Source organism: Carcharodon carcharias, chromosome 9, assembly GCF_017639515.1.
Source record: "Carcharodon carcharias isolate sCarCar2 chromosome 9, sCarCar2.pri, whole genome shotgun sequence".
NCBI lineage: Eukaryota > Metazoa > Chordata > Chondrichthyes > Lamniformes > Lamnidae > Carcharodon > Carcharodon carcharias.
This window is the reverse complement of record NC_054475.1, coordinates 33,016,050-33,028,868: the sequence shown is the minus strand read 5'-3', so window position 1 is coordinate 33,028,868 and position 12,819 is coordinate 33,016,050. Positions and strand designations below refer to the sequence as shown.

General features: G+C 42.7%; 1 protein-coding gene across 2 annotated transcripts in view; it reads left to right on the top strand.

Annotated features, from left to right (window-relative positions):
• Positions 1-1,426: 1,426 nt before the first annotated feature.
• Positions 1,427-12,819, top strand: part of lmod1b (leiomodin 1b (smooth muscle)) — a 50,416-nt gene continuing 39,023 nt past the window's right edge. For both annotated transcript variants that reach the window (XM_041194768.1, XM_041194769.1), the window contains exon 1: positions 1,427-1,903. In XM_041194768.1, the coding sequence (XP_041050702.1) occupies positions 1,637-1,903 (267 nt within the window). In that variant the 5' untranslated portion in view covers positions 1,427-1,636. The remainder of the gene's footprint in view (positions 1,904-12,819) is intronic.

Here is a 12,819-nt window from a genome sequence, read left to right as displayed (position 1 = left end):
AGGAAACAATGAGTTAATGGCATGGTGATCGATTCAGAGGCTGAGCACTAGCAAGACAGCGTGTTTCTTGTGGCTGCATAATTAATGAGGCAGGAAGGGGACAATACGGTGCAAAAATCACTATTGCAGCTGGAGATTAAAACATAGTTTCTCACGCATGCTACCACGCTTAGTGCAAATCTGGGGCGATTCCGCCCTTCATCTCCAGAATTGAAAATTCTGCCATTAAGTGAAAGCGGTGAGCATGGAAATGTGTGTGCAAGTCCCAGGCATGCCTCCAATACTGACAGCTCACTGCCTCTGGCAAAATTACTTGTCATACCACCCTCTGACTCACCATAAGCAACACCACAAGTGATTTATATATGAAACAATACATTATAGCCTAAATATTTCCATCAGTCTTATTTTAGCACCATCTTTGACCTATTTAGAGTGAGATTCTAGGCTTTGATCACATGGTATAACATTTAAGTTGTAATGAAGGCAAAAGGCAAGGTAATGTTCCACTGGTTTAAGTGTCGGGAACCAGTAACTTCTGCTCCTGACCCGACTGGAATATCTGGAATGGAGGGAGGAAGAAGTTATTATACATCAGAGGCAGGCAGCCATGCCATTATGGGTGCGAGCTAGGCCTCTTGCAGAAGTGAGTGATGAAGATGAGAAGTGATGCTGGTCAGTCATTCTTTTGCCTCTTAATTATTAGGGGTCCACATAAGGACCAATTACAAGAGATTTATTAGTCAATAGATGTTGAAATGCAATAACAAATAGTTTTTTTCGCTTGTCGAGCCTTTTCTTGATCTAATTATAGCTTGGCTCCTGCTCTTTATAGTAAACAATGTTCCAAAGTATCTCTAATAAAATTACCACCTATTCACTAAAATACTTGTCACATACATTCTATTGACAGTAGCTCATATGACAATCTAACTGAGATTCCTGAATTTCAATACCCGCTTGTTATATTTGTTCTTTATATTTGTTACTCTTTTTAACCAAAATTAAAACAAGTTTTGGTTAAACATCTAAGAGCTAGGCTGAATTTGAGTGCAGTGACCAAATTTAGTATTTTTGATCGTGCAATGATTTTTCCTCCATGTTCTCCTGCCTTTAAAAGTTTTTACAGTATTAATTAAACATTTAGTGCTGCCAACTTCTACATTTTTTGTGCGTCTCAGTTTTGCTGTACTTCTTCCTATTTCCTTTCAAGGCTAAATCTGCTGTACTAAATTTGGTAATGCAACTGCTTAGGATTCTGTGGAATGTCCTCACCATGCAGCCTAAATTGTTAGGCTATGTGAGTTCCCCCTCTCACTGCTGACTGGCTGTTCATATAATTAGTATTCCCAAAGCAGCTTCTGAGTGGTGCAATCTCACATCAATTATTCTCCTCATTTCATGTTTGGTTGCTAAATCATATAAGGATTCACTACATTCTGGCTTGGCCCTTCATCACCTGCTGTTAGAGATAGTATAAAGACGTTAGCTAAGCTATCAGAAGTTGCCAAATTGATCTTTTTTGGATATATCTGTATTTTATTGTAACTCAAAGTGCTGTTTCAGGAATAGATTTTAAACCGGTGTATACAAGCTCACAGTTTTATTTATTTTATTTGGATAACAAGATACAAAAATGTCACGATTTAGAAAACAAGAATACAAAAGGCAGGTGAGCGAGGATCCAGATATTGATAATTTGTTGGCAAATCTCTCTCCGGAGGAAATGCAAGAACTGCAAATTGAGTTGGATGTCATGGACCCAAATTCCAATGTTGCTGTCGGATTGAGACAGAGAAATCAGACAGAGAAGCAGCCCACAGGAACATACGATCGAGAGGCAATGCTCACTTACTGTGAGCAAACAACTAGGAAGCTGATAGAGAGAGAGCTGTCAATTGACGTGAGTTCATATGTGTACATTTACTACCCAGAATGTGTTAAAAGTTTGAGCACTACAATTGTAATTTTCCACATTTTTATTCAGCTATGCAAGATCATAATTGTTTTCAGTTTGTTCAACAAATATTATTTTGAAGGAGCCATTCTTTATGCTCTTCATTTCCTTTACATTATGACATTCAGATCTGAAAATGACACGTGATCATCTTGCTCCTGACTCTGTGTGTGTGTGTGTGTGTGTGTGTGTGTGTGTGTGCGTGTGTGTGTAAAAAACCTTTAATTCATAATGAGAATACATCTAAAATATTGCATTCATGAATTGCATGTGTCTGTAATATTTCCACTTTCTCCCCAGTATTTGGCATCTGTATCTTGATTTTCATTCCAATTCTTTTCATGAGATTCCTGTAATAAAAACAAAGTAATCCCACTTGTGAAAATTTTAAGCATAGCATCAGAAAATGAACAAAGTTAAACAAAAAACATTATGTCATTGCACATATTATGCCACAACTAAATGCTATTTAATTTAGGAAGAGGAAATAATGACATATCACACCCTGTGTCCACCATGCTCATTGGAACACTCTCCACTCTGAATCAGAAGGTTGTGGGTTAAAGTGCCATTCCAGAGACTTGATCAAGGCTGATACTTCAGTGCAGTACTGATGGGGTGTTGCACTGTCAGCAGTGCTATCTTTCACATGAGACTTTAAACCTAGGCCCCATCGGCCCTACCAAGTGGACATATTGGATTCCATGAGACTGTTCTGAAAAAGAGCAGGGGAGTGGCCCACGAGCAACATCATTAACACTGGTTATTGAGGTAGCGTTTGTGGGATCTTGCTGTGATCAAACTGGCATTATATTTCCTACATTACCACAGTGCCTATGCTTTTTAAAAAATACTTAATTGAATGTAATGTCCTTGGGAACATCCTGAGGTCATGAAAGGTGTTATATGAATGCAGAGTCTTTCTTTCTTATTTTAACACCTCACAGGTGAAGAGTGATAAGAACGTTTAGGGCAGGCCATAAGGTGAAAAGATGTTATTGTCGACTTTAAGATTTCTGACAACAGCATCAGTTGAAACTGAACTATGGAATTAATTCATAGTGATTCCCTGCTACAGCTGAACTTTGATACATAAGCAGAATCAATAGAAAACCATATTATTGACTCAATAATACATTAAAATAGACTTTCCAAGCTCTCACTTGTGGTGAGGTACCTTGCTGGCTTGTGGTACACTTAAGTGTTCAGCACCAGTCATATTGCTTTGGCACGAGATTAATTTTTCTGAAATACATCCATAAATACTAAGAGCTTGAATACAGAGCTTTCTCGGTTGTGGTAGGAAAATAGGGCAGTGCTTTAACGGATGTGCAAAGCCTGCAACTCATGTGCAGGCGCGAAGAATCACTATGACAAATAGTACAAATGAAAGAACACTAGAGCTTACCCATGGCTTAAGTTCAGGCTTCACCTTTACATCTCTGTTGCTCTAAAACTACAGGAATTTATCACCTGTACAAGCTATGAAACAGATTACAACTATCAAAAATAATACTGGCGATGTTACACCTGATCCATAGGACTACATAGGATGTATGTCACAGAAATAGGCCATGCGGTCCAACTAGTCCATGCTGTCATTTATGCTCCACTCAAACCTAGTCCACTCAGGACTATGTGAGCCTGGTAATAAAACTGGAAAAGTGTTCTACTCCCCATCGTTGACATTTGCACATGCAATATTCACAAGAAAAATAAAATAAACCTTTCATTATATTTCTAACTTAAATGATACACAAAGTATTCCTTTAATAGTTCTAACATTAAAACTTAATTTGTCAAAATATAATTGCAACATCAGTTAATGAGAAAAAGAACAAAAATAAGATCACCAATGAACAAGTTCAAGCAGTGGCTGATATCTTCATATGGAAATAAATGTCTCACAGTTATACATATTTTTGCCTTTCCAATCCCATGCTGCGCAATCATACCAATAGGATACTGGAAAATAATTGTGACAAAGACTGATGAAGTTGTTAGTGAGTTACACAGGTTTTTGCCGAGTGGAATAATTTAGTTCAAAGTTAATACAAAATTACATGGAAGATTATCTTTCTTGTTATACAATGCAAAGACTGTGTAGTACTGTCAGTGGAGATTAGTGATTGAGCATTGTATATGTTGGTTATTAAGTGAGAGATTTGTTTAGACTGAGTTTCTTTCAGTAGTGATTGTGGAATCTTATGGGGTGTAGAAAATGCTTATGCAAATCAGCTATTAGGAATTATTTTTATTAAAATATTTTGGTTCCTTAGAATGCTTAGAAGCAGTCAGAATTTCTGATGGTGAAATTGAGAATCCAGTTTACATTTTTTTCAAATGGTGGCGCAGGATAGTGCTGTGCGAAGGTTACTCTTTACCATGTGATTCAGGTGAAGTTGAAAATGACCCCCTTTAAAAGTTACCTCACTTGGATTGTTATTTTAGAATTAAAGGACATGAGTGAAAAGATCAGCATTATGCAGACAAGATAAGAGATTATAATAAATGCACTGCAACATGGAGCAATAGGCAGGTGGAATTGTTACTGGTATCTCAACTCAGGAGAGTCTAAAGCCTCACTGAAGCCCACCATCTACAAAATCAGAAATCTGCCGTTGTTAGACCTGTGAAAGAGCCTGACTGGAGCAGTGCAAAGTTTTCTATCCTTAAACTACACTTCTACCACTGACGTCAAGAATTCAAAAATTGTGTCTGTGTTTGTTCTTAATTTGAAGCGTGCACCAGGATATCATCACTTAAAAACTCACACCCTACTTCTGCCTATTGAACTTTCTCCCGGTCACTTGAAAATCTTGTCTCACCTGTACACAATTTGAATGCCATCACTCATTGAAGCATGCATTAAGCTATGCGAAATCAATTATTAGGGCCATTTTTCTGGCCCCTTTCTTCTATACCAGGGCACTTGTCTGGCTGATTCCACCTGAAATGCTTTTCACCAAGTCTGCCTTGAACTTGCCTGCATTTGGGGTAATTAGCTTAGACCCAGGCATGGCCAGCCTTTCAGCTGGATCTTATAGTTATAAAACATTCAGAATTGCAGCTGCTGCTTTTGCCCTGAGAACTCTGGGATCATGGTAATGGCTGGTAGTTTTAGGGTCCACAGAAGTTTTCTAATACTGATCACATTCTCACTGTTCTTGAAAGGAAAAGAGCATTGGTCTATCTGGCTCCCTGTGAGTGCAGCAATAGATGGGACTTGCATCTCACTATTGAACTGTGACTCAAATGATGCCCAGAGACTGAATTTTCTGCTGGTGAATATATGGGGTGTTGGATTTGGATAGATGTAGGCAATACATCATTTGGAGGCATTAAGACTGATAGGCTGGATGAAGAGGAGCAATATATGAGCATGCGGGGTGTTTTGAGTTGCACTGCTTAAATACTTAAGGGAATTCTGCATCTGTAATACAAAAGTCAGCTTGTAAACCTGCAAGGTCAGAATTCCCTAAAAAGGTTAGCCACAATAATGTGGAATCCTGGTCCTGTAACTGAAAACTGGAAACATAACATTAATCTACTTTGTGCACTGACATGGGGTAGCTGTTTAGGGAATTCCACCCACTCGCACTTCAAAAGCCAGGAGGGCCCATTAGGCCCAAGGAGTCGATGTGGTTGTGGAAATGACCAGCATGGTAGCAGGTTGGCCCAGAATTAGGTTGGTAAGAATGGAAAGGAGAACATGTAGGGACCATTCGCTCTGTTAAGAGTCAGAGTGAGATGGCAATTGTTGACAAAGTTGGGGGCTTGCCAGTTGCCTGGATGGGCCAGTGGGGTGAGATGATATGTCTTAGGACACAAAAGAAGCTCAGCAGAATGCAACAGTTGGTAGCTGGCAGGGAAAACAAGAGGGTACTAAATATCTAGGCTGGTGAACCAAGTGCGCATTGGAGAAGGGTTGACTATTAAACATGGGCTTAGATAGCGGCAGCAGGCGGCCGAAAACAATTTTAATTTTAAAACAAAAAATAAAAATTCAACAATAAATATTGAACTTGAAATCAAACTTACCTTCATATCAAATGAAAACCAATATGGCTTCTGGAGTGAAGAAAGAGAGATTCAGAGACTACCCCTGGTGCTAACAAGTTGCAAAACTGTAGAAACATGTTGTGATAAGTTTTATGAATGTTCATGTCTTTCAATAGGGTTTTCCCATTATATGTGTTTGGATAGGATTTTGAAAGTTAAATGTTGACTCAAAATTGCAACCACAGCAGACAAGGCTTGTCGGAGCTCAAGTACAGATCAGGAGAGCACACAGCTGAACCTGGGACTGATTGATTTTCCATACCCCATCCCAAACATTATAAACTAAGGTTCTGTCATTTCGATCTTTATATTCTAGAAGAGCACAAGGTATAGAGATGTGCAACAGAAAAAAATAAGTTTGGTCCAATTTATCAGCCATATCAATTAGAGGATATCAAGAAATTGTATTTGGATATGAAAGCAGTAAGGCAAGAGATGTTTTTCTGTTCTTGATTTTAAGTCCTGGTTTCTGAGTGCATGGAATTTTCCAAGAGCAAATATACTATACATTTTCATCTTAAAGAAACCAAGTGGATGTGCAGAAAAAATAAACATGTGTAAGCTTTTCATCTTTCATTCATCAGGACACTTGCAAGAATACCAACATAAGCGGAAGACAACAATAATACTTAATGGGCAGAATTTTCTGCCTGTCAGGCGGATGGGCCCGACCCAATCTCCGGTGGGCGGGGAGCCGATCCCCACCGGAGTAGTGGGCCCCACTGCCATTTTACGTGGGTGGGCCAAATTATGCACTTCCTGTTTGGGCGGGGGATTCCCCAAAAGCGAGAATGCGCTCTTTCGCGCATGCGCATGAAAGACCGCACATCTCCCTGAGGCTAAGTGCTGCCTCAGAGAGATTGCTGACAGTTTTAAAAACGTTAAAAATAGAGGAAAAAAAATCCTTAACATGTCCCCCTCATGTGACAATGTCACGTGAGATGGGACATGTTCATAAATTACACTAAAACTTTATTAAGTTTTTAAAATCCCTAAATGAAACCTCATCCCGCCGGTGGATGAGGTTTCATGTTTTTTCTATTGCTCGCTGGGGCTCCTGGCCTGCCTAAGGTTGGACGGGCAGGTCCTTTAATTGTTTCAATGATCCTGTCAATGGCCTCATTTGGCCATTGACAGGTCGGCGGGCCCGCAACTGATTTTGCTGAGTCCCCGCCTTCCTGAAAATTTAAATGGGACAGGATGACATCGGGGGTTCCCCCCAACATCATCCCGCGTCATTTTACGTGTCGGTGAGCGGGACCCGTCCCCTGCTCACCGTTGGCAAAATTCAGCCCATATGTGAAGAAAGTGCTGATTGGTTGGCAAGTAGCATTGCCATGGAGAATGCACCACTGTTGGTAACTGACAGTTAACTGCCAAGCATTGTTTGAAATTTAAACCGGGCAGCTTGACCATGATTGATCAAGGCATTGCCCTGAACAATGAGCCAGCAAATAGCTGTCACTTTGTTCAGCTGAAATAGGTGCAATATGTGTTCATGTTCTTCCTGTCTGCAAAGAACAGGGCGCTGCGTATTAATAAATGTAGCTTACAGTACGTGCAAATACACCACAATTTGAGTCTGACTGACAATCCTAAATTGAGGATCATTTAGCAAATGTAGTCCAATCACGGAATTACATCTAATGTTGGACACTGTGTTTTGAGTTATGCAAGCATGGGCTGGTTGGGTACAGTCTGTACCCTGTCTGTTGCGTACAACAACTGGACATGCTGTTTGTTATGATCCGCCAGTTTTTGGCCTAAAACTCAACACAACAGACAACCTTCTCAAAGGCAATTAGGGATGGACAATAAATGCTGGCTTAGCCAGCGATGTCCACATCCTGTGAAAGAATAAGTAAACAAAAAACTTTGAAGGCAGCTAGATTCTGCCAGTATGGCAGTTTTCTGCTGTGAATGATTCTTTTCAGATATATGAATGTTTTGCCAAAGTAGGTTCTAAGATATGGAGAACACATGGAAGCAAGTGTTAGGGAGAGAATAATACTTCTTAATGTAAAACAGTGATCCAAGACTGCCCAGGTTACAATCTAAGTTTACTCTTGTGATTTGGTTGTGTTTTGTGCACCATTATTGTAATTATGCTTACAAATATGCAAATATATCTGAATGAATTTATGTTACATGGTGACAGAAGGCATTTTCAGTTAACTGGAGGTAAACTTTAACAGATTCTGAACTTTGCTTTGTTCCCCTTTGTTGGAGGGTGGCAGTGGTTCAAAGCATTGTGATAGCCCAGTTCAGCTCAAGATGCTCTGAGGAGGGATGAGAGCAAGAGGTACCATGCTATTTGATTTGTGAGCTATGTCTGTAATTGTGGGCAGAATTTTCTGTTCCCGCCAACAGCAGGAATCATGGCAGGCAGGGGAACAACATTTGGCATGATGGAAAAAGTTGATTTCCCACCGGCAAGAAATTAGTTTGGAATTTTGTCCTCCCAATTGTGATGGCTGGTTAAAGGCAGGTTGAGTTTCCTGCTAATATATGTCGGAAACCACATTTGCATTCATTTGAATCTCATGAATGCTCATTAAAAGGCCAACTCGCCGGAATTACACATCCCCTCCAAGTTAAGTGCCCCATCATGGATAATTGGAGCGGTCTGTTTCCCTACTGTATATAAGTTGTGTGCACCTGACAAGATTCAGTTCATCAGCAACTTCGAGGAATGTAGACGCTGCTTTTGCCTACCTTTAAGAGTGTTGCCGTGAGATTTTGGGTGTCTGTATCACAATTTATGCCAAGGCTGTGCAAGGTAGATAATACCAGCGGGAAGGGTGAGATGGACGCAGGACTAGGGGGGAGGGGGTTATGGAATATGGGAGGGAAGAGGGAAGGCAAAGGCAGGACTAGGGGCATGGGATGTGGAACACAGGTGGGGAGGGAGAAGACAGAGGCAGGACTAATGGGTGGTCAAGAATCAGAGTGGAGTAGTGAAAGACTGTCCTGGAGCAACAGTTATGGGACTTTCCTAGGAAGATTCAGAAACTGTCCTGGGGCAAAGCCAAACTGTCGGAGGCATATTGAAGAGAATGTCCAGGGGCTGTGCAGGCATGTCTGGATCACGGTCTTGGGTGGGGGAAGGCCTCTCTTTGCAGTGACAGTCGTGCACAATATGGTGTGCAGGGCGTGGTCAGTCAGCTAAGGAATTTGGTCCTTAGGGTTAGAGTCATGTTACTGTGAGGCAGATGGCACAGTCACATTTAAGGGATGCATCAGTATCCTGTAAGTCGGTAGCTGAAAAGTAATGGTGGGGTATTGGATGGTGTCTTGGGAGGTGGGGGAGGCATTCCTGGAAAGTCAGGGTGCATGTGGCCTCAAGAAGGGGAAGGGTCAGGTCGACAAAGGGCATGGGGACATCGACATTAATGAGCTCGGGGGGAGAACAGGAATATCCACATGGATAATGACAGGTTCAAGGTTAACGGGGAGGCTGGGTAGTGATAGGAGGAAGGGGAATTAAGAGTCGGTGAGGATGGAGGAGGATTGGAGGGATTTGGTGGGCGACAGGGGGAAGTTAGAAGCTGACCTCCCAGAGGAAGGTCAGCAGCACCATTTTCGTGCTCAACTTACAATGATGCAGTTTGAGAAACAAGCTAGAAAAGAATTTGGTCAGAAGGGTTCTCAGGGTGTGTGGGAGGAATTCAGCACAGCAAATCTTGGCCAATTGAAGGGGCACCCTATAACTGTCCTGCTCAAACCATGGAGAGCATGGCTCAGCTGAGAGCTGGACTTGAGGATCTAATGTACGATGAATTAGCTTGGCTCCTTCTCACATGTTACATGTTTAGGCGTGAATCCATTAACTTTAGGTGTTATAGCGCGTAAGGTCTTAATTAGCATCTGACCCTTACAGAAGTATGTGGGAATGGATACAGGGCCCAAGAATCAATGGCCACCTCAGCTGCACAGAGACAGCATGAGCCCTACAAACCTCCATGTACCAATGCACTGGCCATGACATTCAAGGCACCGTGCTTGCAATCAGGACAATCGGTATCCATAGTTATTGTCAAAGCCACCGGGGCACAACCAACACAAGGCTGACTGTAGCTCCCAGGACTTGGGTCTTTGGACCCAACTTATGACCCTTGTTGTGAATATGGTCACGTCTGAGGGGAATACTCAGTCACATGTCCTCCAGAACAATATCATCCAGCAAGGGGTGGCCTTGGTATGCAATGTGCAGATTAAAGGAAAGTCAAGGGCTGGAGGCTGCATTCCTGCCTTGCATATGGAAGGAGACCATTCCACAGTAACTACCATTGATTGCTCAGTTGTATCGTTCATAGATACAAGGAGGAGTGGAGAATGCAGACTGCAGGCAACGCTGCCTTGTTGATAGCTTTGATTAGAATAAGGAGAAGAAGGACCTGTCACTGATTGGCATAGCTCAGGAAAGATAATCACCCTGAAGATCAAGAGCCAGCAGGGCCCCAGGAAGTCCCAGATGCCAATGAGGATCGGCCAAATTCATGAATACCAAGGGTCTACAGAAGACGCAGCTCAAACACGGAGATGAGTGAAAGGCAGTGCCACAGACATCTTCACTTGTCTAGGGATGTGGTAGCTCACATTTGCCACCTTCGCATTGAGGAACTCATGACGCATGGACTTGGAGGGCATCCCATGCCAGTTGCTCTGAAGGTTACCGCCATATTGAACTTTTTTGTCTGAGAGTTCTTCCAGGGCTCCAGCGGGGACCTTTGCAGGATCTCACAATTGGCAACAATCTAATGCATAATGGAGGTGACAGATATCCTTTTCAATATAGCTTACCATTATGTGCAGTTCAGCATGGATTGAACAAGCCAATCTGCCAGAGCTACGAGAATTGCTATGATCTCAGGCTTCCCACAAGTGCAGGGTGCTATTGACTGCACACATATGGCCTTAAGAGCTCCCTGGCAGCAGCCTGTGAGATTCATCAATAGAAAAGGATTTCACTCTCTGAACAGCGAGCTAATTTGTGATCACAGAAAGTAGGTCATACATGTTTGTGCTAGGCACCCAGGGAGCTCAAACGAATCGTACATTTTGGGTCACTCCCAGCAGCTAGAGATTTTTGATGGAGCTCAGCACATAGAGGGCTGTCTCCTAGGTGTTAAGGGGTAGCCCCTGAAGATGTGGGTAATGATGCCTGTTCGTCATCCACAGAGTGCATCTCAAGAGATACAATGCTGCACATTCAGCCACAAGGTCCCTAATAGAGCAGACTATTGGCCTCTTAACAATGCATTTTAGATGTTTGGACTGATCAGGCAGGGCTCTCTCCACAATACTCACCACAGACAGTGTCCCGCGTCATGGTTGTCTGCTGTGCCCCGCACAACCTAGCACTGCAAAGCAGGGACATTTTGCCACAGGGAGTCATGGAGAAGCTAGACTTCTGCTAGGACAAGGAGGACGTCGAAGGGGATGAATCTGAAGAGGGCGGGGATTCAGATGAGCCACATGCGAATGCCATTGCACAGGCACAACGCAAAAGACGGAACTACATCCGGACAGCACCATCTCTCCAAACGCCAGCTCTCATGCATGATTAATCAGAGGCTACCTCTTGAAATAGCCCCATGATGCCATCGGACATGGATGCAGTGATCTGTTAAATGACAGCTTGCAACCAAAGATGGGAGTTAAGTTAACATTGTCCTCACAGAGAGTGGTTCAACATGACTGCTGTGTGAATATTGACAAACATGCATAACCCTACATTTGTCGGTAGCCTGTCAAGTTTATGTCCTGCATTGCCTTGGCATTTGGGAGAGACGTGGCCTAGTCAGTTTTGACACTACAGTCAATGATAACTTATTTTCCCTTCATCAATCCTGCTGAGCACTCGGGAGATGTGATAAAGCATAGTTTTCATAGCATTACAATCCTCGACATTGTCCATCTCACAAAGGCTAATCATTTTGATAAAGGCTAAGTCAATGACTGCACAGTCATGCCACTAATTACATATTGATTTGCATTCTGTGACTACAGAGGGACTCCATGAAGCACTGCTAGGCAGCCAACTGCCTAGGAGAAAACTACAATCTTCATGGGTAAGTGGACGGGTTCACTGGGATGAGCAAACACCTCTGACATCATACACTCAATCCCCTCTAGCAGACACTTGAAATGTCACCGATTGGAACCAACTTCCATCTTCAGCATCTTGTACGGGGAGAATGGGGACCAATAAAGGAATAATGTTCAGCCTTAAACACGGAGACAAAATCATGTTGCAGGGAGGCATGAAAGGCTATGGTGCTCGATAATGGTATAACTTTAACCAAAACCTCACAGTCACAAAATAAACACCATTGCAAAATGCACTTGAGTGAAAAGACTCCGACATTGATCGCGACAAATATTTATTATATCCACACACTGCAGGCTTCAGTGTGACAGCATCAGGATAATCACTAACCTTAATGAACAATTCTCATGAGGTCACATAATGGGCGGAATTTTCTGTGCCTGCAGGCAGCGGGCATGATAGGCGGTGTGCACGGACAATATGGTACAATCGGGTTCACGACGGCGGGAAGGCAGGTCACGGTCGTCCGCTCAGCCTGCCGATGGCGCGCCGCGTTTCTTGCCAATGGTTATCGGGAAGCTCATTGTAATACATCAGCATCTCATTAAAAGGCCTTCCAGCCAGGCTCTTGGACCCCCACTGGATCACATTGGTGGGAAAGCCATGGGGAGTCTGGGGGCGACTGCTGCCGAGCCTCAGAGGCAACTGTTATGGTGTTCGCGGGCAACTGCTGCCCAGCCTCCATGGC